Source organism: Myiozetetes cayanensis, unplaced genomic scaffold (genome assembly GCF_022539395.1).
Source record: "Myiozetetes cayanensis isolate MyiCay16 unplaced genomic scaffold, myiCay2020 scf12, whole genome shotgun sequence".
In the NCBI taxonomy this organism is placed as follows: domain Eukaryota; kingdom Metazoa; phylum Chordata; class Aves; order Passeriformes; family Tyrannidae; genus Myiozetetes; species Myiozetetes cayanensis.
Genome location: NW_026086826.1, coordinates 28,372,791 through 28,400,755, shown reverse-complemented (window position 1 = coordinate 28,400,755; position 27,965 = coordinate 28,372,791). Strand labels below are relative to the sequence as shown.

At 43.5% G+C, this 27,965-nt stretch overlaps 2 protein-coding genes across 5 annotated transcripts in view; one reads left to right on the top strand and one right to left on the bottom strand.

Moving 5' to 3' along the window:
* ZBTB37 (zinc finger and BTB domain containing 37) overlaps positions 1–27,965 on the top strand; it is a 331,509-nt gene that overhangs the window by 93,856 nt on the left and 209,688 nt on the right. The window lies entirely within an intron of this gene.
* SMG7 (SMG7 nonsense mediated mRNA decay factor) overlaps positions 1–27,965 on the bottom strand; it is a 44,844-nt gene that overhangs the window by 2,808 nt on the left and 14,071 nt on the right. The window contains exons 2-22 of one of the 4 annotated variants that reach the window (XM_050307366.1): positions 24,545–24,576; positions 23,431–23,548; positions 22,338–22,470; positions 19,960–20,131; positions 19,289–19,360; positions 18,689–18,839; positions 18,218–18,353; positions 16,308–16,470; positions 15,085–15,241; positions 13,966–14,036; positions 13,666–13,726; positions 12,887–13,006; positions 12,227–12,662; positions 8,622–8,766; positions 7,636–7,776; positions 7,379–7,518; positions 6,266–6,631; positions 4,628–4,777; positions 2,195–2,275; positions 1,479–1,638; positions 106–276 (exon numbers count right to left, since the gene is read on the bottom strand). In XM_050307366.1, coding sequence (XP_050163323.1) covers positions 106–276; positions 1,479–1,638; positions 2,195–2,275; positions 4,628–4,777; positions 6,266–6,631; positions 7,379–7,518; positions 7,636–7,776; positions 8,622–8,766; positions 12,227–12,662; positions 12,887–13,006; positions 13,666–13,726; positions 13,966–14,036; positions 15,085–15,241; positions 16,308–16,470; positions 18,218–18,353; positions 18,689–18,839; positions 19,289–19,360; positions 19,960–20,131; positions 22,338–22,470; positions 23,431–23,548; positions 24,545–24,576 — 3,176 coding nt within the window. Of the gene's footprint in view, positions 1–105; positions 277–1,478; positions 1,639–2,194; positions 2,276–4,627; positions 4,778–6,265; positions 6,632–7,378; positions 7,777–8,621; positions 8,767–12,226; positions 12,663–12,886; positions 13,007–13,665; positions 13,727–13,965; positions 14,037–15,084; positions 15,242–16,307; positions 16,471–18,217; positions 18,354–18,688; positions 18,840–19,288; positions 19,361–19,959; positions 20,132–22,337; positions 22,471–23,430; positions 23,549–24,544; positions 24,577–27,965 lie in introns of all 4 variants that reach the window. The other 3 variants (XM_050307364.1, XM_050307365.1, XM_050307367.1) reach the window with 3 other exon arrangements.

The window sequence follows — 27,965 nt, the reverse complement described above, 5'->3', positions numbered from 1 at the left end:
GGGAGAAATACAAGTTCAAAGGGACATGGCAAAACCACTGCAAAGCAAATGCCATCAGCTGATGGTGTCTGATGGCTCTGCAAGAGCCTGGACCCCGGCACTTGCCTGGCTTATCTGTTTTCCAGCGGTCTGTGACTCTCCGGTCTCTGTTGTCCGGAGTCCCAATGGGTCCAAAGTTGGAGAAGGGAACAGAATTGTGGTTATGGGTAGGAGGGGAGCTTGGCAAGCTGCTGGGGTTGGAGGAGTGAGGAGACTGGCTGGCTGGTGTCGAATGATCTAGCAATTAAAAGGCAAGAGGAAAACGGTCAGCAGAGACAGCGGGAGCCTCCCAGGTTTTAATTTCTGCTGCAAATTTTGCCGTCCCCCATTTTGCTCCAATGCTGAAGGTCAGTTTTTATTCTCTCTGTTACATGAGTGTAATGCAAATTCTGAAGTCATGAGGGAAAAATTTCCAAGAACACAAACCCCAGGAAACCTCACGAGAGCTGCCAGGGCAAAGCCAGTTTTTCCCGTGTCTCTTCAAGAACTTCTCTCAGACTAAAAAACTATCTGTCTCCAGGCTTGACAAACCAATAAAAAATAAAAAAATCTGATTAGACCTTGAGGAGTTTGCAAGTTTACAACTCAAACTCCCAAGTCTGAGAATGTTTTACACTTCTGTGAGTCTTAAAAAAAGACCAGAACCTAAAACTGAGCGAAAGAGAAGAGTGAGCTTGAAGCCTGTCTGCAGGCAGGGCAGAATGAATGAAGAGGGGAAGGGAGAGAAAGTTGAAGCCATGTGAGCCAAAGCCCTGTGAGAATAAAGGCACCTTGCAGCTCCCTTCATTTCACCCACAATGGCTTTTCCTGGTTGGTTGCAAAAGTTTCAGTGCAATCAAACACTCAACTGATTCCTCCTCTCACACTCTTCTGGATTTTTAGTGAGAATGAAATCATGATGAAAAAGTTAAGGTTTACACCTTTAAGATAATTAATAATGAAGAAACTGGTGGGCTTTGTAGGCTGTTTAACAGTAAGAAAAACCTAACAAAACCCACAACTGGCTTATTTTCCTCCATATTCTTCAGTCACACAGTTTTTTCCCTTTTAAATCTCTATATTATGAAATCCAGTTCTTCCTGCTTTTTCCAGAAAAAAGCACCACTGAAAGTATATGGATGTCTGAGTTAAAGCCCTACTCCCAAAGGGCTGTCAGGAAACTGAGTTAAAGAGATTTCAGGATTTAACACCTCCTACAACATTTATCCTGCTCAATTACTTAAATTAAAATCCAGGTTCTTACATGATATTAATTAGAAAATCTCCTCACATTTCTGAAGAATATATAAAGAAAAACAGAAACCTTCAGAGACCCTGTCAAGCAGGTTTGGGGTTTTGTTGTGTTTTTAAAATTTCCAGTTACATATAACTTGCAGTCGGTTTAGAATTAACTCAAATCCTCTTAAATCACTAGACAAGAAACACCACCCCAGTATTACCTGAGCTGGCTGGAAGGGATGGAGACCACGGAGTCCCTTCAAAGAGAGAATAGAGTGAAGTCTCCTGGTGGGCAACTGAGGGGGTGACTTCTGTTTTTGTGCTGGTATTCATGTTTTTCCCATACACCTCATTGAACATGCTGTTGTTTGGGTATCTTTCCTGAAAAAAAAAAAACAAACAGAATGTTTAGGTGTTGGATTTATTTCAAACACTGAGACTGTGTAAAGGAAACAATTCCAGATCAAAATATTTCCTAACTCCTTTTTCACTGCACAGCCCCATCTTCTCTATTTTATTTAATCCATCACATTAAGTCCATCACACTCTGAATCAGGACTGATTTTTCCTGGCTGGACTGCAAAGCCTTCACAAAATCTTTAAATTCCCAGTACTCAGAAGAGTTGTATTGAGACCCTGCTCCATTCTCTGGAAGAAAACAGGTAATTCACTGCTCAAGAAATAAAAACTACAGAGTTTTCAGTTCTTTTCAGTCTATTCCATGATTCTACTAAAAGCAAGGGGCTCATGAACTCAGCAAGATTCAACAGTACGTCTGCACAGTTACAGCTAATGAATTTGGGAAGACAACTGATAAAGGCAAAGATTAAGGTTGATACAGACTGAAATTAGGCCTCCATAAGGATTTCTTTCAGGTTTTCCACTGGTTTGACCACAAGGTCAAACAGCAAATGGCAGCAGACTGATTCTCACTCACCTGGTTAAGAGAAAAGCCACTGAGGGACAGGAAAGACGATGACTGAGACATCAATTCTGATGGTTTTTCCAGCAGGGACTTCTTCAGAAACCAAAAAGGGGAAGAGAGCAGTTAGTCACCAGTGTACTGAGCAGGAGCAAAGTGTGTTGTCAGAAACTGCCAAAGTGGGTTTGGTCACATTTAAAACCTTCCATGTACTTTGGCTCCAGCACCCTGGAGGACAGGGGAAGCAAACTAACAAGTGCAGAGAATCAGTAGTTTTTGGAATAATTGCAATTAATACCTAAAAATCAACAAACAAGACGGCTGAGAGTCTGGGGCAAACCCCACTGCCGGAACAGCTTTTCAAATCCAAAGTCTAATACTCTGTCTGATACATCTGGAGGGAAGACTCCTGCCAAAAATCCCTTATGGTTGTGTGAAAACTTGCACAAATAGGACAGGATTCTTCCCAGTGATCAGAGGGTTCCTTCAGACATGATTATAGACTCTTGTATGTGGCTACTGACAGAGTATTTTCCAGTTCTGAGAGCTGTACAGACATTCTTAGACAGCGAGAGCTGCCAAGTGCTGTGATTTTATAATTAGGTTTAAGACTCCAAGTGTCATTTAGCACTCTCTCATTTCCATTATAAATTACTGTAGAGAGGAAGAAAAAAAAATGCAACCCAAGCATTTAAAAGAGAGGTTCCCAAACTCCCCTGGGGTTCCATGTAAAGGTATTATGGGACATGACCTTTTCCATCATCTGTGCCAGCCCCCCTCATACAGCTGTCATTTCCAGTATATTTCTCAGCTTTCTGTTTGGTTTTTACTATGACTAAGGAGTGAAAAACAATGTCTAATGTCTCTTAAGGAAGAAACTGAATCAGTTATCACTGACACAGAAACCAAAGAAAAATTACGAAGCTTGGCTGGTGGACAACGAACATCACCAAATTTAGGATCACCAAAGCCATGGTATTAACAAAGCCATAAATAAAACTGTGTGAGAACCAAATAAAGAGCTGCAGTCTTGTTCCAAATAAAAGCCCTCCAAAGCTCACTCCAGCCCAGCATGTCAGATGTTTTTAAATTTGTTATTCAAACCACAGAAACCTGACCTAGCGGCCCTCACTCACAATAGCTGGAATACCTTTGCTTTTACCCTGTAAACTTAAGACAAACAGCCCCATTTTCCTGGCAAGCAGCTCCCAGCTTGTTAAGGATTTTCAACATGACAGCTCATTGCTTTGAAAGCACGTTTTAAAAGGCAGACAGAATTCCCACCCTGCACATCCACACAGCTTGCACAGCGAAGGATTTTCCTTCCATTTGTCAGCAGATACAACAGCAGGAGCTTCAAAAGAAGCTGCTGCTGAAGCAGCTATTAGTTTCCTAGCAAAGTTACCTAATGAGACAGAAATGAGTGTCTGTTTTGCTACTGGCAGGTAAAATAACTGAGGAAGAGACTTAATCAGAGGTTTTTGAGTCACGAATAATTCTTTGTTACTGCCACTAATCTGAGTTAGTAGGGTTTGATGAACATGCTTGTAGCCGTACTAGAAAGGCACACTGCAATTTCAGAGGCAATTTATAAATTCAGCAGCTGCAAGACCCTCCAGCTAGTGACCTGGGAATGATTTAATACAAAAATGTAGGAAAGAAAAGCCTCTCAGTCTGTCAAAAATGACTGTATTTATATAAGAGATACTGGTTATTTAGCCAGTTGCTTGCTATTCTCTTCCAAAGCTATCTTGTTTTGGAAAAAAAAATCTCCTCTGTGTTTATTGGGGCAGCATCCCCTGCCTCTATGGAATTATTACATGCAGATTATAATCACAGAATTGTAGAATGGCCTGGGTTGGAAGGGACCTGAAAGCCCATCCCTGCTATGGGTAGGGACACCTTCCACCAGCCCAGGTTGCTCCAAGCCCCGTCCAACCTGGTCTTGGACACTTCCAGGGATGGAGCAGCCACAGCTTCTCTGGGCAGCCTGTGCCAGGGCCTGCCCACCCTCCCAGGGAAGGATTCCTTCCCAATATCTCATCTAACCCTGCTTTCTTTCAGTTTAAAACCATCCCCCTCTTGTCCTGTAACTACACCCTTGTTCTGGTGACTCCTCACAGCTCAACCTGTGCCCCACCCTTCCCCTTTATTACTAAGCCCATAAAACTGCAAAAGAGTGAGTGCATTAAATGAGGCAGCAACACCTCTCCTGTGGATTTTACTTTAAAAAGAAACCAGTTATTCTGATTTCTGAGCAAATGAACAGGCCTGGATTTGCCCCAGGAGCCATACCATGGGCCTCCATGAAAACCAGCTCGAGGGTGAGGCAGGGAATTGGACAGGAGGGATGAGGGAGAGAAAGGAATTTCACATTTCTTATCATTTCACAGAAGAAAGAGATGCCAGTTAAGAGTGAGAAGCAGCAGTATTACATCAAATACATACAAAGAGGCTTCGTCCAGGAAGAGAGGCGAGAGGCCCCAGCAGAGCTGGGTAAAGATCAGGAGGATTAGAGAAAATCAGCTCTTCCTCCTCCTCCAAGGCAGCCAGACTCTTTAACAGGTCCGGAGGAAGCAGAGGGGAGCTCTTGGGGTCCTAGTGACAGAAATGAGCACAGTGAGACAACAGAAGGCAGAAAGAACAGCCAGAGACAGCAAGGGGAGGCTAAGCCAGAGCAGGAGCCAGAACAGCAGGAGGAAGGCAGGAGGCAGCATGCAGAGAGTGAGGTGAGAAGGTGGAGGTGCAGAAGTGTGCTGAGGCACGCAGAGAGAGAACTCTGAGCAGAAAACACCCCCAGGCACGTGGCCTCATGTGCTCAGGGAGCTGTGTCACACCACCAAAGTGACAGGCAGCGAGTCTGAATTAGTGCAGCGTGTGCTTCCCACTGTACCCACACACTGAACCTGCGTCCACATTCAAGGACAAGGAACATGAAATCTTTACCATTATTCTACAGCTGACCTGTGAGTAATTTAGGTGTCACGTAAAATTATGTTTGCACCTTCTTTCCTCTACAAGTGAAGTTTAAATCCCACAAGACTTATTTCCACTGGTGACAGCTGCTGCACCAGCAAACAGCTGGTCAGACCACTGGGCCAAAAAACCTGCCAAGTGCTGGGCCAACTGGACACCTTGGCTTTTGTGAGGGATACTTAAAGCACAAACATCATGGGCACAACTTCTCTCCATACTGCACTACGCTGGCAAGGTTTCCCTTTTAGGAACCAGGATAAGGCTTTGTCCCTCTTTCCATCTAAAAACCACAAGCTGGTATCAGGGTAGGAGCAGATTCCTGTATATTGTCTGGCTTTTCTCTTGGAAGGATGAGCCAAGTGATCCCAGCTGACCTTCTCCAAGTCCTCAGTGCATTTACAGAGGCACACCACGACAAAAGGTTTTAAAGAGGCCTCTGTTTAATTTTCCTCATAAACACCACCAAGAGCACTCACAGACAACTCCAATAATAAATAACACAGACTACTGGTTTTACAAACAGCAACATGAAGCAGCACAACTGCCTGAACAGAAGCAAAGTATTCCATTAGTGCAACCAGCAGCTAAGGAAGTAATTCAGCTCTCAGTGGTGGGATTTTCAGTAAAACAAACAAACAAAAAATCCAACACCAGATTGCTGCTCCCAGCCTCGATTTCTGGCCTCAATCTGACTGTTGCAGCCTGTTCAATTCAGTAGAGGGGTGTTAAGAGTTCATCTAAAGGGTAATAATTCAACTGCAATTATTTGGGTGGGTTTTATGGTTTACATCAGTTGCCAGACAAGAATTTTCCCCAAAACCATCAGCTGCCACGTTTCTCAACCTGACAGGACACAATGCAGACATCGATGTCACATCCACACCGAGCAAGACTTCCACCTACTTGAAACCAGACCTTCAAGAGACTGATCCCACACACAGCCGACTAAAATGGAGAACACATCACTATTTTCTGGAACCCCACGTACCCCCTGGTACCCAGGTGTCTTCCAAATAAGCTCACATTGACTGACTTGGGGCCACAGGGCATTCCTGAAACGGGGAATTCCAGAGCCTCACTGGTTTTCACCACTCACAGCCTGGATCTTACCTCAAAGGTCATCCTGGAGACAGCATCCTGCTCGGAGCGGAAGACTCCCTGCCGCTTTCCCCTGCGCTCCATGTTCGACTGCTGGGCCATCACCCTGTTGTCAGCCATGCCATAGGAAGAGTCCCAGTAATATTCTGGCACCTTGACTTCTGAGGGGTTCTGGTTATATGGCTCCATTGGGAAAGGCTTCATTTTTTTCTCCAGAGGTTGCTGTTGCATCACGGGAGGCTGCAATGACTGTTCAAATAATTTGAGAGGGTCCTGGGCCTGCAGGTAATAGGGCTGCTTTACAGGCATGATCTTCCCCAGGGAGCCTTGGACTTGGGGGGGATTCCAGAGCTGCTTCGATGAGTCTGTCTGCGGGTACTGAGGCAGAGACACAGGATTTCACCAGCAGGGAGGAACAGTTAATGTTACCTGAATGCCTAACTCCATCCAAACTGTCAGCCTGGTTCACGTGTGACAGCAATTCAGAGTGTGTGTGTGATGTCCATGTTATTCACCAAAATGCTCCCTAAGTCCAGCTTTATACTCCCCAGTCTAATACTCCCTAGTCCAGCTTTAACCCAACAGCCAAGTATAATCCTTCCTCTAATCCAGTACCTCATTAACTTAAACCTATCAAGTAAACCTTTATTAAGGTATGAGCTGTCCAGAACACCAGAAGGGTCTCACCATCGAGTCCAGACATGTCAGAAGGGAGATTTTCCTCCAGGACAAAGTGTGTATAAATCTAAGAGCTGTGAGAGAACTGGCAGTGCACCATTAGCCAAGAGTGTGGGTGAGGGTTCCACACTCACACAAGAAAACCAGAAAGGCCTAGGACAGAAGTACCTGATCAGAAATATCACCATCATCCCTTGCCTATAAACACAGAGAAAAAGTGTGACAGAAAACACGTTCCCATTCTGGTACGTACCTTCCTCTCAGCTCCAGCATCACAACACAGTCATACCCACCACCAAACTTCTGCTCCTTTTCAAATTCCCCCCAGAAGTTCACCATCAAAACCCTCTTTAACCACGACTTTGAAAGGCAACTCAGGAACACAAGTCTCGAACGCTGCCCTTTATTTTTAAACTAAGCTTAGCATGTAGCACAGGCCAAGTTTACCTGCTGGAATCCGGAGTGGTGCGGTGGGCTCTTCCCCAGGCCCTGCACAGCTTTTGTGGGGGACTGTTGTTGTTGCTGCTGCTGCTGCTGGGCCAGAGCTTGGACCTGTAACTGGCTTGCGGACTGTGCTGTTGCCTGAGCTGGTAAAGATGAGAGGGGTTGCTGGGAAGGAGGTGGTGTTTGCTGAGGTCCCTGGGTCATTGGCCCTGGTCCAGAGGGCCGTTGCTGGCTGTAAGGAATGTGGGACTGTTTCCCACCTTGCACCTGGTTTCCTGCAGGCGAGTGAGCTGTGGGCTGGAGGAAGGTTCCTGGGACAGAAACGCCACCCGGGAAGGTGTACCCCGTGCTCATGGAGAAAGCCACAGGAGGGGGGACGACATAGGTTGGAGGTGGAAATCCTGGAAGAGATGAAAATGCACCTTTAATTGGAATTTGGCAGAGCAGACAGCTCCCTCCAGAAAACATTTAGTGGGGTTTTTTTCTTCCTATGCTGTTCATTTAGACTATGAGGAAAGGAGGCCACCAGTCTGCAGATATGCACTGTAATGTCCTTCCTCACCTTTGCACATACATGGATGTGATCAATCACACAGGGATTCGGAGTTCTGGAGTTTTCTTGCAATATTCCAGGCACTGATAACAGTCAGCCAGGGAAGTACCTCAGTATGTTTCCCTTCCTCCCGTACCTCCATCTCCCAGCTCCTTCTTTCCCCCCCACTACCTTTTTCTTCACCAGTCTGGGGTTTTTGATGCATTATCCCCAAAGTTCCCTCACCTTCAAACACGTTTTCAGGGACTAAACTTCTGCAGGAATAAATAGAAGCAATCAATAAACTAAGTCTACTGCCTCCTCCCAGAGGATCACCAGTCTCTGGATTAATTTAGATAGAGACAGATGGTAAGCAAACAAATCCTCATATCCGCAAGATCAATTCCTTCCCTGCGGTTCACACTGAAAAGCCAGGTTTGCAAGGCAAGTTTTAATTCTCTGTGTCTCACAGGCCAGACTTTGTGCTGACTTTGGGACAGGGAAGATGTCCCTCTGTCTTACATTGACAGACCTCGATTCCAAAGCATAAACAATTTATCTTGTTTCAATTCTGGTATTGGCCATTCTTTACTACTTGTTAAGATTCTCAACGTGAAAATCCACGTTCATTAACAGAGCCCCTGACAGCCACTACTGCATGGTTTTCTTGGCAGTCAACAATAAATCCCACTCCAAAAGAGCAATGCAAATTACCTGGCCGGCTAGGGAGGGGAGGGAAGGCTCCTGGGTGATGAATGGGGATGAACTGGGAACTGCTGGCCTGACTTGGAGTCTGAGTTACAGGTGTTTTCCTGGCTTCAGACACTGGAGTCTTCCTCATCTCTGTCTGGGATTTCACCTGACACAAAAAAAGTAGGAAGGAATTAGATTGCTTTTTCCTGTAATTACCCACATCACATCAAGCCAAAAAATAAACTCTCAGATTGACTGAGGGACCATCTTTCCCCTAAGTAACTGGGAGGGGTCTGGAACACAGGAACCCTCCTCACTGACCTCAGGCAGGTTACCCTGTGTGTCCTCAGGCACTCCTTGCCTCACAAAAGCACTCTAAGGGTTATCTACTCAGAAGATGCAACAGGTTCTTTCTCTAGCAAGAGAATGGGAAGCAGACATCACAATCCTCAAACCATCTGAAGAACTTACCATGCTGCTCACCTGCAGTGTTTAAAAACAGAAGTGCAGATGCTATTACGCTTCTCCCAGGGCACTGCTTCAGCCTAACTCATGCCACTTACCTGCAGCACCTCAAAAACAAACACTGCCACGTTCTTCCTAGGGAATTCTTCTCAGCCTAATGAAATTATTTGGACCCAGAGCACACAGGACAAACAGCAGAAGTGCTTAACCTCAATTCAGTTCACTGTGTAACTGCTGGGTGTTCTGTTGAAAGAGCTGCACCAGTTAAAGGCAGAGAGAAGAATGTAATGTAATGTAATGTTTACCTGATTCTGAGTCTGCTGCAGTCTGGGTCTTCCTGGAGAGGAAGACAGAGGGGAAGACTACTTTCCCTTTCTGTTCAGCTCAGCAGAACTGCCTGGAATGCAAGATGGAGCAGGCAGGAAAAAGACAGCAAGCAAGGAACCCGGGCAATACAGAAAGGGCCCAGGAGCAGACCTGACACCAAGCCTCAAAGGTGAGCGAAAAAAGGGCTGTATCAGGGACCAAATTAAAAAAAAAAATCCAAACCAAACCAACCAAAACTGGGGGATTTATTTCAACATTTAGTGCTGCTGAGTGGAAAGGAGTTACAGGGTGTTTTTTTCCCCTGCCAAAATACAACAGTAAAGGGATAGATGCATTCAAATGTTTTCTTAAATTCTTTTTCAAATTGAATCTCCCCATTTGGAAATTATGGGAGCGTAGGGTTCTTTCTGTGCTTGTAAAACTGGGAGGTCTGGGTGAATTTCTGATGTCCCACTAGAAAAAGTGCAGAGGGAACTCCATGTTCTGGCTGACACGAAACACCACAAACAATGCAACCCTTGCTCATGCCACATCACTGACACCTTCACCCTCCATCACATCCTGTAAATTCTACTTACATTGTGCTGTCCCTTTTTTCTCCACAATAAGCCCAATGTTTTACACACCAAGAGCTGTGTATTCTTTTACAAAAATGTTGGAGAGTTCAAAGACACTCTTCCTTCCGAGGGATTTCAGAACAGGAGTTCCAGTCCATCAGAAACTCAAAGGTGCTATAACAAATTCCCAAAGCATGGCTTCCAAAAGGCTCTCTGATTTACAGTTAACTTGATAAATCTAAATACCTAAAACGACTCATCAAGACAGACAAATTTCAATTGCTTCCTTGCTTCTACTTGATCTCACCTCTGAAGTGTCAATGCTACCAAACATTTCGTCCCACAGTGGTCCTAAGTGACCTAAGAGAGCTGAGATTCAACCTATGTCACGTCCTGCCTGAGCGTGCAAGTTCTCCACTCATCTGCAAGGCAGGACTGATTTGTTCTGTATAACATTCTTCACATTTTTGCTAAGCAGGAGCTGCAGCATTTTCAGCAGCTAAGCTTTGGAAGGCAATGAACTATGGAGGAGATAAAAAGCCTGGTATTTCCAGGAAGGCCAAAGCAGAGCACTAACAGTCCACCAACTGGTACAAAAACCTACACTCCTTTCCCAGGGTGGGGGGAAGGACTGGAGAAATAAGTCCACAAGCTACATAAAACAAATGGCACTTCTTTGGATTAGCTGCCATAAATACAGCTGATGGAACAAAAAAGTCAACATTAATTTCTACTGAAGAAGAGGAGGATGACCAACCACATCAGAGCAGATTCTGCTACTGCTGGGTTTGAAATAAGTTCTTCCTGGGTTTGTTGTCTCTCGAGATTAAGAGAAGCACATTTCTGATAAATAAGTTATCTTCCCTATCTAAAAAGCTACCTGTATTTCTCAGATCTGGTGGGGCTTTATCAGCCTCAAAGTCCTTATTTTGCAAGAGAGGGGCACAAAAACCAAAACCTGGGAGTTAAGCTCAGGCCTGCAACCACATTCCAGACACGTTTGACAAATATAAATAAGAAACCTGCTGTTCTAACTCACCTGTGCTGGTTGTCAGATACCAGAATGGCATTCAGTGAGTCACCAACAATTCCCTCATGGTTTCTGCAGCCTTTTACAGTGACCCTGTGCCCTCCTTGATAGGACCCTCTGCAAAACCAACTGAATAATGCTGCCAGTTCAGACCTTCCATTTCATATCCCTGATGTTTAACAGCAAATAATCAGGAGGAGAACAAGAAGAATGGTCCAAGAGTCCTAACACCACAAGCTGGAAAGACTAAAAGATGGTTTGTCTGGCCTAGGGAAAACAAGACCTCAATTATACAGGACTCCAGGGCAGTTGCAGAGAAGTTAATCTGCAGACCTGCCCTGGGCAGCAGTAATGGGCTTACACAGAGGCAAGGGAGATAAAGTGCATTAGGAAATAATTTCCACTTGCAAGAACAGTGAAGAACTGACACAGTTTCTCTAGGGAAATATTAGAGTGTCCATCACTATCATTAAATGGTTCCAGTCATCACTGGGGGAATGAATGAGATTGTCCAGGTTAGAGATCAGATCAGCCCTGAAACTCTCCACTCTTATTTACTACAACTCAGTTGGAAGTCAGACCAGTAAATTCACTGTTTACTTGACAGATTTTGTAGGCAATGCTCACAGAAATAGAGCAAAAAGCATACCCCTAAAAAAATATAGCTGATAAAAGAGCAGCTGATGCAAAAATCAACAATTTTGAGCAAGTTCCTGAGCACAGATTTATGATTTAAGAGCAGTGTGGCTCTCCTTACTTCCACAGAGACACCTGACCCAGAGTACAGAGGATCTTACTCCTCACATCCTATTTGGTGTTCAGTTTGTTGGAAGCGCACAAGACAACTGAACGTGCAGAGTATCCAGTTCCTTCTCAACAGACCACAGCATGGGTGAGGCATGACTGCCACCTGCCCATGTGAACAGCCTTGGTGGCCTCAATAATCTGTGCAATGGGTAGAAGTCTGGGGTTTTCTAAAAACAGTTAACACAGCAAAACCACCTTTCATTGCTCCCTATCCTTTTCTCCCCAACAAACTGAGACAGCATCGAGGGAAAGGGCAGAGACCCCAAGATCACCAATACCTGGCCTTTGAGGTAGAAGAGTTTTATATTTTTGTACATTAGCTGCATTAGCAGTGCCCACAGTGAGACCTCAGCCCTACCACACTCTCCACAAGCAGTGCCTTCCCCGACACACTCGTGGTACCTCCTCAGACACAGCATCCCTCTGAGCTAAAGGCTTACCTGAACTGCCACGTTCTGCTTTCCTGCTTCCTGCATCTTCTCCAAGCCACACTTCTTGGTCTCATTCTTCCTTTTATTGTTATCCTTCTTCCCATCGTTCTTAGTGGTCACTATCCCTTTGCTAAAGTCCCGCCTTTCCCTCGCTACATCTTTGGGGGGGTATATGCGTCCTTGCTCCCTGTTCAGCTCCCGGGGCTTGATGTTCTCTTTGAAGGTGACCATTGGCTTTTCTCCTGCATCACAGTTGTTGTTCAGGCTTCTGCCAGAAGACAGAACCGATTTGAGTCCGGGGCTGCCATCGGCACACAGCGGCTCTGCCGTGGATGTCTCCTGCAAGGCGAGGCTCTCTTTGGCTTCACTTGGGTCCTCCAGTAACAGCTCCGGGATTTCTGTCACAAACAACAGCTTTCCTACCTCGTTTTCACACTGAATCAACCTGAGAAGGAGAGGAATTGAAAAGCAGGTACAATTAACTGCATTACTTATCACAGTCAGTCCATGAAGCAATGGCACACTGACCCACAGAACGTGCTGTCAGCATCTCGTGCTCACATTACAGGTAACTGTTGTGTTGAACAGAGAGAAAAATAACACTGAGCTCTGGCACCTGTGTTACCTCAGCACATGGCAGCAGAGAAATACAGCAGGTACTTCAGTTACCTCGGCTGATTATCAGCGATCCATTTGCCTGTGAAGATCAGGCGCTGCTGCCGTATCCGACGTTGCTGCCCTTCTTTATCTCCTGTAATTGCCTGGTGGCCTTTGGAAAAATCCAAGTTCCTAGTGTTGACACAGGAGAGGGAATATTAATTACACAATTACCCTCTGCAGCATCGTATTTCTTTAGAAATACAACATGCCAGCATTACTCTATTAAAAGCTGTAAACTTTCAGTAGGAGTTACTCGAATTGTGACTGTTAAGAGATGTCTGATATACAGATGTAATTTTCTTCTGGTAAGATCCATCTACATATTAAAGAGGTTTGGTAGGTTTTATTTAAATAACAAAAGGCCAAAAGCTCATCTGTGTGATAACCAAAATCAGAGAAATAATAGTTGAGTGAATATATCTAATATTTAGTCAGCGTTTGTGGATGATGTTAGGTACAGGAATACAGTAAAAACCAGCAAAGGAAAATTACATCAAATAGGTTTCGTGCAAAAGCATTCCTTTTCTCACTTCTTAAATTTTTCCCTTTCCATTCATAAGTCTGAAGACTACAGAGTAAAACCAAAAAATAAGTCATGAGCATTACTGTGAACTCAAGATTTTCAGTTTTGCCACATCCTCCATTACATTTGATTTGAAGAGACCTACATCAATGACATCAATGCATACAGCAGTAAATATTCATAAATCAGATATTGCAGGGAACAGGTCAATGTCTGCCAAAGTCATGACATAGCAAGAGCACAGGATCCTTCAGCTGTTACCCACCTGAACGAGGGCCTCAGAGCCAGGAATCCTTGTAACTCAAATTCTTCTGGAAGGGGTGTTGCTGGCAAACAGACAGGAAATAGTGTAAGGAGAGCATGAAAGCACTGAGCACAGTACCATAAGCAGCTACCTCAGCATGGTCACTACACAAAAGCAGCACTAGCAAAGTGTTCACATGCACTAATACTAGAGAACTACTTCCTTCCTTATTTGCTCTTCAACTGCACTTCCCCCCCACACCATCAGGAAAAACATGCATCATTCCCAGTTCTTCACAGAACAGACCAGAAGTGTCCTTACCATTATTACTGGATAGATCTTCTTCATGAGGCTGGAAGCTGTTCAGAAGAGAGATCAGCCAGGGCCATATGCTATCAATTAGAAACCAGACAAACCGTAAGTGAAAATGGCAAAACATGGGGTGACACTGAACTCTGTTACACAGTCACAGCTTCCATTAATCCTCTGATTCCCAAGAAAAGGTAAAGTTTCCCTCAAGTGTCAGGGAAAAGACCACCTTCTTGAAAAAATTACTACTTTTTAAAAGCCAATCTAAGTTCCCAAGTGCTCTGTGATGCTGGAGCAGTTACCACAAAGGCAAGAAGCTCTAGGTAAGGAAGACCATTAAGCTAGAGGTGAACTGGCAGTCCCCTGCTTTGCCCTGCAATACCAGTAAAGCCATGACTGGAAATTCCTCCCAAAGGCCCTAAAGCAAATAATTTTCAAATCACACTGATCACTGCATAGGTGGTTAACATTTAACTGCCACCAACAGGCTGCTTGCTCCAGTTTTTTAAAAGACCCCACCTGAAAGCCCAAGTCATCCTTCTGCTTTAGTGATGGGCACCATGGAGGCAACAATGAACTATTTTAGGATGTTTTGAACTATTTAAGCCTAAATTTATGAGATTAGTGGCAGAAGTGAAAAATCAGAGCAACAGTCCAGAAGAGAAATCCCTGTGCTGACATTTAAGGACCCTCTCTATTAAATTCAATTTGATTTCTGTGTAAAAGAACCAGAAAAACTGGATTCCAGCACTGCCCAAGAAATGGTTTAGTGCATGAAATTAAAGCAAGTATTCTCCTGCCACCTCCCTCAATAATCTGAGAAACCATTACAATAGATCAGACTAAGGGAACACTCAGCAGTTATGCTCAAGTCAGATATTATAAACTAGACTCCACTGATTTAAAAAAAAAGTTCTATGCAAACCTGAAGCAAATTAAAACACTGAACTTGCTCATTTAACCCACAAGTCTCAAGTTTTGCTTTATGAACTCTTTAGCACATACACTTTCTATCATTTCAATGTCCATAATAATGAGTCACACGATCCCTCTTCCCATGACTGATCTGTGGATTGCCACTAATTATGGGTTCATGCAGTGAAAGGTATCAAAAGAAAGATTAACACTCACTACCGTCTTTCATCAACCACTGCCTCCTGGAAAACACTGGGCCGAAGTTTCAGCCAGTCCATGGAAACCTTCACAGCTGGAAGAGGATACGCAGCCCCAGAGTCCTCCTGGTAGTCGTTTTGTAAAGGACACTTGCACAGAACTCCAAGAAAGGACACTGGAAACAGAGTAAGGGACAAAAACAGGACAAACCAATTCCACAGTGTGGGAATGAGGCGCTGAAGTTGAACATAATTTAATCAAACACATCCCCCTGTTTTTAAGACTAGTTATTTAGAACAAAACAGTTCAGTTATTTCATCCTAAACAATTCACCAACAGATCAGAAGATTTTTTTAAAAATATTTTTCTACCATAAAACAGAACCTTGGTGGTTTTTTCCCTTTAAGTGTCACGGGCTAATCTCCTTGGTAAGTTAAAAAAACAGGGTGAGATGAGACCAGTGCAAAAATATTCGCTCACCTATTTATTAGAAATTACCAACTCAACTATCTACCTGTATTTAATCCACTTTCCCAAGTCAGCAGGCACACAAATACATTGGAGCCATCTCTGCAGGCAGGCACCCAGCCCAGACCCCTTAGGGCACAAGAGCTGAGAAACAGTAACCCCACCTGTGTGACCAGGGTGTTCTCAGAATCACCTCCAGGCTGGAACCTGAAGAAATCCAGCTCTTCAGAAATTTAGGTGTTGACAAACAAGGCCACTCTGATCATGGACTGGATCAGATTAGCCACATAATGCTTATTTTCTTAGAGTTTAAAATGCTCAGCACTCCCTCTTATCTCCCAGTCAGTATTATCACAGGTACAGAAGCAGTTGAGGTCTCAGCTGACTCAGCTTTTACTTCAGCCCTGTGGAATCAGGACCAGCTCCACTGCACCCCCAACTGCATTGCAGCCCCCATGAGTGGTACTACCCACTGCCAAGCTGGATCCAGCTTTGCACCCAAGTTAAAATGTTCTTTCAGAACCAGGAAAACAACTCAGAGTTCTGTAAAACTTCAAACACAGCAAGTCCAGGGCTCCAAAATCCAGTGCTAGTCAGCACTGCTGACATAAATGACCCTGTGCAACCATCTTCTCTCTAAACTTTCTCCCCTAACGTCTATTCTCAGCACTTACCTCACACAACCATTAAGCTGGATACTGACGGGAAATTACTAATGGATTCCATGTAAAAAGCAAAGGGAACTACAAAAATCAATCAGGCTGCACACTCACTGAAGAGAGCCAGGAGCTGTGTCCAGCAGAGCTGCTCATCCTGGCTGTAGCTGTGCTGCTCCGTTTCGTTGCTGAAGTCTCGCAGGTGATGCAGTTGGAACAGGTTGATAACAGTAATATGGACCAACTGCTGAGAATTGAAGGCCTTCTGGAACAACAACCTCTGCAACAAAGGCACATGGGGGATGTATTTTTAGCTGGCAAAGCGCACACACACTTGAAAGGATTAGTAGTTGTTACTTCATCGCTTGACTAAGGCTTCTGCCTTAAGGCAGCAGGCATTCTGGATTTCAGTTTCAGGTCATCCCTACTAGCACAGCACTGGGCTTCCCAGCAGGACTTGGGAAGGTGCCCACTCTCGAAGCTCAAGGATTTTGCCTGTACACCAGCTCAGATGCTCAACAAATCAACTTCCCCTTGGTTATGGTTGTATTTCAGAGCAAGTGCAACTTGAACGTGCAGTGATGGCACTGAATTTATCAGCCTTTCAAAGAAACAGCACAGAAAAGGTGGCATTTAAAAACAACACCCCAGGAAAATTTAACTACTGGGTGGTTATGTATTAAAAACTAATTCCACATCTGACTTCATGGGTCATGGAATGCCTTGGTGGACTAAAATAGCACGAGTTATTTACAAACGCCTTTCTGTAACTATGCTGGAAAGCCACCTTTCTCAGGACAGGAAAAGAAACTTCAATGCTTTTTTGGGAAAAAAAAAAAAAAAAAAAAAAATAGGGAGATATTCCTAAAATTCAACCAGCTGATCTTCAGACACAACAATCTGTACAGCCAACAACTCAGGCTGGCAGAGCTGCCAGCAGCAGCATCGTGGGCCTGACTGAACACTCCCAACCCTGTAACTGCTCTCCTCAGAGTTAAAATCAGCCACAAAGTTCAGCTGATTTCTCACCATGCAACTTTACATCCACATTCAACCCACCGAATCCACAAGAGCTGCTCTCTAGTAAATTGAGTTTTGTATTGTGTAATATAAACAAAAAAGTAATCTAAGCCCAGAGCAGGGCTCAGCTCTGTTTTAATACCCTGGCTCAGTCTAGAAAACTAAGACTGTTCCACATGCCTGAGCAATGCCCTTATTTATTGATCATAAGCACTGTGCAAAAAGCAGTACTCGTTCAACAGTCAACATCACACACAGAGATACACAGTTATTTAATTTTGAAACAACATTAACAGCCCACATTCAAAGCTAATACAATTCACAGCTAGTTCTGTGGTTTTGAAAATTTATTTTAAATATAGTTTGGCCCCAGCTGTAGCAGCCCAATTCAAGGCAAAAAAATGTAAAAAGACACTGTAAAGAACATTTGTAAGTTTTTCTATTGCTAAGACCATCTTCTCCCTAATATTTCCATACTCCCTGCTCCTTTTCCACCAATTAAGAAGCTAAAGCAGAGCAGTTTCTAAAAGGCACCTGACACTACAACACCCTCTTTGAAAATGTATTGCCTTGTACAAATACCTTACAAAATACTTGTTGTTTCAGTCTTTGCTGTATTGTCCAACCTAATGAGCTGGAACTCAAAGAGTTTCCAGAGGAAAGGTGTTCTGAGCAGTTCACATCTGCACACAAATTAAGGTCTTACTGAGACACTTTTTAGAGGCAAATAGGAGAGACAAGTTGTCTGAGGCAGATTAAAAGCAGCCAGGGGGAATGAATGAATGCCATCCAAGAGAAGACCACATGTCAAATGGGAAAAATCCCCACTCTTGGCATAAGTTCTCAGAACTACCCAGTGGTAGCTGCAATGCAAACCTTCCCTAACTGGCTGCTTGAGCTTCCTGTGTTTTAGCATGGGAAAGAGTTATTATTGGACTGTAATTTCAGAACTCAGCTGCTAAAAATATTCTCCTCGATATACTAATTAATATGTCGTTAGAACTAACCTTGAACTGCTCTTCCAGCTTTTCTCGAAGAGGGCTCAGCTTCTCCAAGCTCTTACTCAGGTACACGTGGCCATGGAATTTAATAAATGCCTTGATGAAGTCAGACACGCTCCATCGAGTCTTCACCTCATCACGACTACATTTGGAACAGAAACACCAACTTCAGTCTTTGGAATCACACACAGCTGCACATAACATTACAAAATTATATCAAAATAAAGGAGGAAAGTCCAGGAAAAGCTACTCTGTCTTGTTGGCACAATATTCTTATTTCCTGCATTCACTAATCACAGCCAGGGGCATCACAAACTGTTCTTTGTTCCACACTTGTGTGAGGATGCTCTGACTGGACAGGGGATGGAGAACTTCTCTTTCTACTACCAAAAATGAATAACTTCTGGCAAGGGAGGTACAGCTGGAAAAAGCCTCTTCCATCTTATCTGAGTAGAAAGAATTTATCCTTAGTCTCACCTTTCCAGTGCTTTAGAAAGTGCTTTTTGTAGGTTAGTGGAGGCAGCTGGGAAAGGAAACTTCACAGCAATGCTTCTGCAGTAGTAGAAAATTGTGGTCAAGTGGTCTCCTTTGGAGGAAGCTAGGATAGCCAACTGATTATAAGGCTGACCTAAGGGAGAAAGAGACAAGTTGTCCAACAAGTTGCCACAGAGTGAAGCAGGCTCGATGTCAGAGTGAGTGTGGCCACTTGAAAAGGGAGCACAAAGTCCTCAGTTCTTCAAGAGACAAGGCTGAGGTCCACCTGCTGACCCTTTTATTGCAGCCTGGTATCTGTACCACTTAAATGAAAAAGCTTCTGAACTCGTGGTGCAGTAGCTGTTTGGTTTTCCTGGTTTGTTTGGGGGTTTTTTGGAGGGAGAAGGATTGGTCGTGGGGGTTCATGCAAATAACCATTACCTAAATGATTTACCGATGGGTCAGGCTTTGTTGCACGGTTGCTTGGTGAATTTGGCAAAGGAGACTTTATATAGAAGTCCAGGGTTCCAACTGCCACACAGGAAAAGCTACACCCCAAATCCTTCTTTGGAATTATGAACTGAAAAGGTATCCCAGACTCACCATTAGAAGGGACAAGCTGAGCTGCATGTCTATAGTAAGACTCTGCCTGGCTGGTCTGATTCCTATAGCGAGCTAAGAAAACAGCAAAAAAACATAAGTTGAGGCATAAAATCAAACTCTCCTGCACTTACTCTGCTATAACCCAGTTTACTTGAAGAGCATTTTACTACCATTTTAGAAATAATCATCAGAGGAACATACAGTGACACCAAACAGCACCAGGATTCGACAGGTTGAATTTTGAGGTGGTTGTTTCGCCTCGGATTCAGTGTTACAGCTTAGCAGTTCATAAATACAGAGGTGTGACAGCACCACAGCCAGAGAGCTACAGATGTTTTTCTATCCCCATTTACACAACTGCCAACTAGATCTACTTTTCCTGTGAAAAGAGAACTTTCTACAACACACAGTTCTACCCAAATCAAGAAAGAAATAAACCTGTTGTACTTTAATGTTAAAAAAGAAACCAGGTTTATGAGAGGCTGGATTTTTAACTGTTGCCCTCGTACCTAAGATGTTGGTGTTCTGCAAGGGAGAAGTGTGCTAGCCTGCTGCAACAAGCTTTTGTAATAGTCAGTGCTTTCAACATTTCCCTGTGCCTACCAGCTAGAATGTGAGAGCTGAACACAGGGCAGAACTCAACACCCCACCTCTTCTTCCCTTCAACTCACCAATATCTCCAAGGTGAACAAGGCAGTGCTGGCAGATGTAGGAGCAGGAGCTGGATTGTGGCTTCACGATGGCGCTGGTGTGCGTCTGTTTATTGCTAATGATTCCCAGCTGGGAAGACTTCACGCGGCACGGCAAGTCCACGTTAAAAACTGTGCACAATTCCTGGAGTAACTACAGAAACAGGTCTGCTTTAGTAGGAGCTGGGGACAGTCATCAGGAAAGCATCAGAAACAAGCAACAATTAGAACAGAACATCACTTGGGAGGCACCTGATTAGCTAAACAGTGTAAACAAGGGAGACTTTAAATTACATTTTCCACCTGGAAATCGTTGAGGTCCACAGTAAATTAGTCTGCCCAGAACTGTGAAGAGAAGTTTTACTTCTCTTCACAGTTCTGGGCAGACTAATTTACTGTGAAGAGAAGTTTTGCTTCTCTTCAGGAAGAAAGAGTTGTCCATCCCAAACCAGTAAGCACCTCAATCCTCGTGATATTTAAATCACTAAGGATGGGGATGACTATGGGAGGTCTACAAATCTTGTTGGGTTTTGTGCTTTTATCATTTTGTTTTGTTTGCTTTTAAGTTGGGCACTCAAGAGGAACACAGTGGGTTTTATACCTTGATGAAGTGGCACTGTTCTCTGAAAATAACAGCAAAGGATGTCTCTCATCCCCCAAATCAGCTTGTTCCAATATAAGAAACAGCACTATCCCAACTTAAAGTTTAGAGAGGAGATCGAACAATACCAAATTTATAAGGAATGAGGCAACAGGAACAGTTCACTGGCTGCGCTGTCAGTAAGTATTTGTGCTCAGCCAACAGTGAGACTCTTTCAAGGAACAAGATATCAGCTACTTGATCAAATATCTCAAAAGCTGATTGAAGGAAAACCTGAACTCTGCCCTTCCAGTGCTTTTGAATTATTTTTTTTTTACAGATTCCAGTGAATACTCTGGAAAGAAACAGTAACGAGGGAGCAATGAAAAGCGTTTGCTCTACTGAGTTATAGGGTTAAAAATGCAGGTAAGAAGTGACAGACTTTCTCCCAGCTGGGAACATGCTCAGTCTCCAAATAAAACAGACCTGCAGCAGGGTTCCACTTCCAGATAAAGGCACAGAGAAAGCCCAGGGCTGACAGAGATGCACACTCTGTCAACAACTAAACACACTATGCAACACTTTTGCTTGCTGCAGAAAGAGGTTTGTGTTCCACTTCCCTCCCTCTTTTGCTCTGTCTTTTACATAGTAGACAAAAATCCCCAAAGAAGAGGGATCTCACAGATGAAAGCTGGATAAAAGAGAGAAACTTGACATCTTCCAACATGCTGAATTAAGAGAACTCATGCTCTCCTTCAGAGATGTCATTTACGCAGGCCTCTCAGTTGGAGAGCAGGTAGCTGGGCTGAGCCAAGTCTTCAGACTAAAAATGGGATGATTAACATCACAGCAAACAGATTAAAAAAAAAAAAAAAAGCCAGTCTGTGGTGTCAAACTCAAGAAGAGCAAAATTCCCTGATTCCTCTGCCAGGAAGAACAGGGCTTTTGCAAGACAAATGGTGGAGATGGTAGGAAGCCCTTAGCAAAGGTGCCACAGGCTGTCAAACAAGCAGCTCTCCAAGAAACAACACTGAAGGGGGAAAAGGGTAACCAGGAGGATTCTGTAAAAACACCTTGCAGATGTTTGGAATCAAACTGGGAAATGGTACAGTAAGAATACTTATCCCAAGAGCACTCAGCAATAGTTTTGCTTAAGGGAAAGAAGAGTTCCTAGACCAAAGTTTGAAATTCTAAATAAATGTTAATAAAAAGATAGAATTAAGACTGAAGGCCTGTAAGCCTGGGAGTCTTGATCAAAAAAAAAAACAGCAAGACATCATATGTTGTAATATAATAATACATATATACATATACATAATACTCCTAGGGACAACCACCCTACTTCAATGTACAGCTGTGGTGGGCACTAAGTCAGGTATTACTGAGAAAATAAAGCTGAATTTAAATATGTATGTAGTATGGACATGTTCTTAAAAAACTGCTTATCATCAGTGTTAGGAGTTGCAAGGAAGGGACAAAGAAAACCATTAGGCCACCACACACATCCTGTGCATCTGCATTTATTTCTGTACTTGAGTAACTCAATCCAAGAACAAACTGATTCTCTTTGCTTATCCTTTGCTATCGAGGGAATGAAAAGGAATGAAGGCAATGGCCCACAAAAGCATACACAGTAACGAGAAGCTGAATGGGAATTTTCAGAGAAGTGGCAGAAAAAAAAAAAAAGAACTAAGAGCACCAATGACATCACCAGCTAACATGTTTGGTGGGCTTGGGCTTTTTTTGGTCACCCACCCTTCCTCTACTTACTGCCACTCACCTGTGTGTAGAAGCCACTAGCTGCCTCTAGGAACAGAGAAAGGTTGGCCTGAACTTCGCTCCGATTTGGATTTGCTCTGTTTTTCGCCTGACCCTGTAGCGTTGTGATCTGATTTTTAAAGGCATGATTCCAACTGAAAACAAGAGAAAGGTTTTCATTTGTACTTTGGAAGTGTGTTATGTAGATGACATAAGCAACAGGAAAGAGCTGTTGAATTGCATAGCATCAGACATGAAGAATATTCAAGTTCAGGGAACATTCAGATGAGATGCAATGTTAAATATGGAATAACCACCTTTCCTCACCTCTCCTATCTATATCCTGATATTTATGTATATAGCTAAAATATGTGTATATATATATGTGTATAGTTAATACAGTAACAGCATTAATATTTGCTTGTGATTGTTCTGATTTGAGCAGCATAGAACTTACTCTCTAAAACAAGATATGGGGTGTAGAGATGAGGGTTAAAAAACATTCAGTAACTGGAGGCAAGCACAGGACAACTCAGCCAGTCTACTTAGCTCACTTCTCCCAGTGCTGGAAAAACCACATGCTTCACTTAACTAAACTTGTTACAACCCATGTCTGCACCTTAAATAACAGGGAATGGACTCAGGGCATGGAGGAAACCCAGCAGGATCTCCTCCTGATTCTCAAGGTGCCGTGAGCACCCCATGAAGTTTTCCCCTGATATTCCTCCCTCTGCCCAGCAATGCCTCAGAGGGCTTTAAAGTGAGAGTCTTCAGCAGCCGTCAGACCTTGCTCAAAGCTCCAGGTGATTACACCAGGCAAACTTTCTCCTTTCTGGAAACTGCAGCCTTCAGCCCTTCCCTGACAGCACCACAGACTGATGATGTTCCTTAGCGCTCTCCTAAACCCACGTGTGCATGACATGGCTGCTACTAAATGGCCAGAGGTAAAATACCAACCTTCCGAAGGCTCCTCGACTGGCTCTGCAGTGCATTCCCACATAGCTCTCATTTTAAAGGGAATAAAACAAACCATTCCACAGGATACACTCACTTTTCTGGAAGTCTCATCAGCCCAGATTACAGATATATACACAAAAATTTACTGAGGTACTTACAGGTCCTGCTCCACTTTTTTATCTAAAGCATATTCCAAATCGGTCACGAGCATTTTTTGATATAAGTCCTGTAGAGCCTGTCTGGATGTCCAGACTTCTGCTGGACCCAGCTTCGAATCTGAGCAACAAAGAAAGAAAAAAAACAAACCAAAGACAACAGTTTTTGTAGCCCTCAAATTTATGGAGTTACTCTGATTTTTCACTCAGCTACCAAATGAAAGAACAGAGCTCAGTGTAAGATACACAACACCAAACACCTGCTTTTATCAGAGATTCATCAGGATAGTGAATTACAAGAATTACAGATGGGTTGGGGGCTGAGTCATCACTGATTAACTGATCAGTCTCCTATGATACCAGAACTAGACATGAGCAAAGTCAGCAGCTGGCAAGTTAAAAAACACATCAGACAGGAGTCATTAAGCTGCAGAACTTCTTGCCACTGGATGAACTTAGAAAAATTTCCAGCACAGCCTGAAAAAAATTAGCAGAAAATAAATCCATGGAGGGATGCAAAACAGGGCAGTCCCTGGCCACATGCTATTTAGGAGAACACTGTGGGAAAGTATTCCTGTGTGCCTGCCATTTCCAAGTCTCTGCTAGCCATCTGCTTTCCATCAGGGAGTGTGAGTGCAGACACTGCTCCCTGCTATCTGGAGTTACAGAGTCCAATCTCCCCTGCCCTGTCAAATCACCTGGGCTGGGGCTGCAGGAGCACAGGGATGGGGCCTCACCCCAGGGAAACCATCCCGATGTGTCAGGTGGATCCAGGTGGGTTTCATATTCCTATGGGGACCACACCAAGCTGCTACATTCACTACACGTGGCAAAGCACACCTGAGCAGAGGTTCATTAAGGGAACTGCAATATAAACCATTTCCATCTCCCATTACTATACAGGGCTCACAGCACTTGGCAGTGTGTAGGGCTGCACTTTCACAACACATGTGGTAATGCTCAGATCAGCATTTCCATCACCAAGGTTCCTCAAATAAATAATATAAATTCACACACTTTCCACAGAATTCTTAGGATAAGCATAAGGAACACAAAAGGAAAACAAAACCAGGAACCAAATATTAGCCTAGATCAGCTGTATAATAGAGGCAATTACCTGTCATGTCAGCCTTCAGGACTTCTGCCTGCCTGTAAGAAAGCAATAAAACAATAAATTAGAAACCGACTGATCAAAATAATTGAATTATGCTAAAGCACATTCAGGCAATGATGGTCTGCTTACAACCCACACTGCTCTGGTTTACCCCATGGATTTGAGCTATTGCTGCTCAACAGTGTGATTGCTTCCAGCTCATCCCATTACAGCACTGCTCACTTTTCCCTGCTTAAGCCTCTTTCCAAAAAACTACAACCTAAAAACCAGCTACATTTTGCTTTATATTTGAAGCTTTACATGGCAGAGTGTCCTGCCAACATCAGTGATGCCACTCACCTGTACCTGGGAATTTGATATTAGTACGTTGTCACATGTGAAATGCAGTAGCCAACAGAGTCAGAGCAAAGCAAACTCCCACCAGTTCCTGTCAGCACACTGGTAGAGCCCTCCTGCCCCTGTGCTGCACCAGTTTTCCTCAGTGAGAAGTGATAAAGACTGTGGCTTCCCCAATTACCTCTTCCTTGAACTGCTTCCCCAAAGTCGTGCTTTGATCAGGTTTTCAAGTAAAAAAAAAAAAAAAAACAAAAACCACACACACAGAGAGCACAGACAGAAAAAAATGGCAACTACAGGGAACTATCTACAACTCCTGCACTGAACACCCTCTGCAAATCCCCAGCACTGGTGGAGGCTGGCAAATAGTTTCTCAAGTGAAGGAATATTAGGATACAGTCCTCAGTGTGTCTGAGTGACACAGAATTAAGGCAGGGCTGGCACAGGGGACACAAGGCTGCCTGCTTTGGGTGGAAGATGTCCCTGTGCTTCTGCTGCACTCCCATGGTGACACAGATGTGCAGAGTGCAAGCTTCCCACACCAGATGTGGAATCCTCCTGGCACATGGACTGCTCACTTCACCTGCCTCAGCAAAACAAACAAACTAGATGCAAGCTGCACTGTGAATAACATCAAAGTCAGGTGCCAGCTTGGGAAAGAACAGGGAACCAGGAGAAAGCACCACCTAATCCCTAAAGAGGCTTCAGAAAGCAGCACAAACTTTCTCTTGCCAGTGCGATGTGGTTGTTCTGGGTTCTACCTAATGGCCACAAATTACAGAGAAGGCTTTGAGATCCACGTGAGGATTAAAAAGATATCAGAATAGGATATGCATCGTTCGGAGAAAGTCCCTTCACAAAATTTCTGTTTATTAAATATAAGAAGTATCTATAGCAGCTCACCAAAGCCACTCCAGCACATCATCCAAGAAGCAGTGGGATGCTCCCAGAGATTTAATTAAGTCAACAATACGTTAACTGGTGCCAGAAGGAAATCTGCATGTTCATCACCTGCTTCACAAGTTTAATATCTTCATGACACCTTCTCTTAGTTTATTTATTTCAGTAAGATGCAAATGCTTTTTTAACTCCTAACAGCGAGCATAAATTTAGCTCCTGCATCAGGAGGAAGCCAAAAGCCCTTTTTTTGTTTTCATAAAGTTTTGCCTCACTGTTGCCTAGAACATTCATATGAAAAGAGCCCCAACCCATACAACCATCACTGCAACTGCCAACAGATGCTCTGTAAATGCACAGCCCTAATAATATGCTGGGCCTGAACTTCTACCAAGAAGACTTATTTTAAAAATTCCTTTTTTGGAACAAGAGCCTTTAGCACCAATCTCTCTGTAAAAAGCCTTTTATATTTTATAAGCTTGCAACAAGCTACACCGAGGGGATTATTACTGTAATTTTTAATAAAATGCATGGAAATTATTTCAACACTTCCTCGAGGCCACAGGAATTGGTAAAGCAGGTCTAACATTAGCATGCTGTGTCTCATTTCCACCTAAAATCAACCTTTATTTAAAACAGACTCATCCTAAGCCAGGCTAAGAGGGGGCAGCCCGGGTACCACCCTTGTCCTGCACCAGCAGCACCTCGAGAGAAAGGATTTATTACCTGTTCCTGGAACAGATTGCACCAAGGAGCCTTTCCTGGTGCTCAGAGACTCCTGGTGGGCACAGACTGGCATTCATTGCTAACAAGTGAGAAGAGTTTCTGACAGTGCCCATGGCTCCTTCTATTGACAAGCATTTCCACAACCTATTTTCTTGCACTGCCTCAATACTGAATTTGCATTAAAATGACTCGTTCTGGGCCCAAACCCACTGCCTGCCAGGAGATGTGGTACAGCTTGCTTACACACTTCATCATTTCATGAATGTCCTCAAGTACCTCCTTGCCCAGCTGGATCAGAAGTTCAGTCCCCAAGTCAAGTCTCCCCGAGTCTGTTGGTCCAAAGCCAAAGAAGCACAAACCATAGTTCCAAAAATTGTATTACATGAATCCCCATTAGATGACATACCACCTTTATATATTGTGATAGCTACCCTTTATAATTTCCTAACCAAATATAAAGTCAGTCAAACTTGAAAACCAAATACAAAAGCCTTCCACTCAACTCAGTGAAAAAAACAGTTTGACACCTAAAGGAATCTTCATTTTATTCACAAACTTGGAAAGCTCCAAAACTTTAAAACACGGTAGTCAGGACTTTCTTTTGAAGTTCTGAAGGTATTAGATATATTAAAACTTAAGTACTCACAGATGGCAAAAGGAAACTTTTCTTAAGAAGTTGGGAGTATATAAACTCCTGGTTTGCTGGAACTTAGACACTACTTTTAGCCTGGAATGAACCACTGGATTTAGCCAAGGAAGACAAGAAAACCACGTTTCATTTTTCCATTTCCAAGTTTTTAGCATTTTTGATCAATTAAGTTTTCCCAAAGCAGAAAAAGTAAACAGGCTGTGTTCCCCTTCATCTGGCAAACCCTGCAGGAAAGGAAACCCCACAAATATTGGGATGTTTCTCCCATACACATTTTCAAGTGTTTAACCCATCACACTGAGAGGCTGAAAGGTGCACCAAAAGATCATGCAGTCCAACTTTAGTTTTTAGCACCAGAACAAGTTTGCTTAATTTGCTGTAAAAATCCCACAAGAGAAGATCATACTCTGGTTAACTGTTCTATTCAAGTTTCCCTCTTGTTACCACCTCACTGTGACCTCTATTTGGGTATCACTAAACAAATGCATCCATTTTACTGTCACCCCCAAAACAGCTCCTTTCTGTTCCGATATCTATTCTTCATTTCTAATTAAGGTATTTTAATAACCAAAGAACTAACAACAGATTTTCAGTTCTGCATACGCCACGTTGCATCTCCAACAGGGCAATATCCCTTCTTACAGTAAGTAGGGGTTTGCTAACAAGCTTCATAATCAAGCACAGCAGATAAGCAAATAAAATTAATCCCAAATTTCCAGAGCAGCAGTTTGGTGTTACCCAGCCAAGACACTCTTTGTTTCTGAAAGTCAAAGTCAAGCCTCACTTACACCACACCTCTCTCATTTTCGCAGTGAT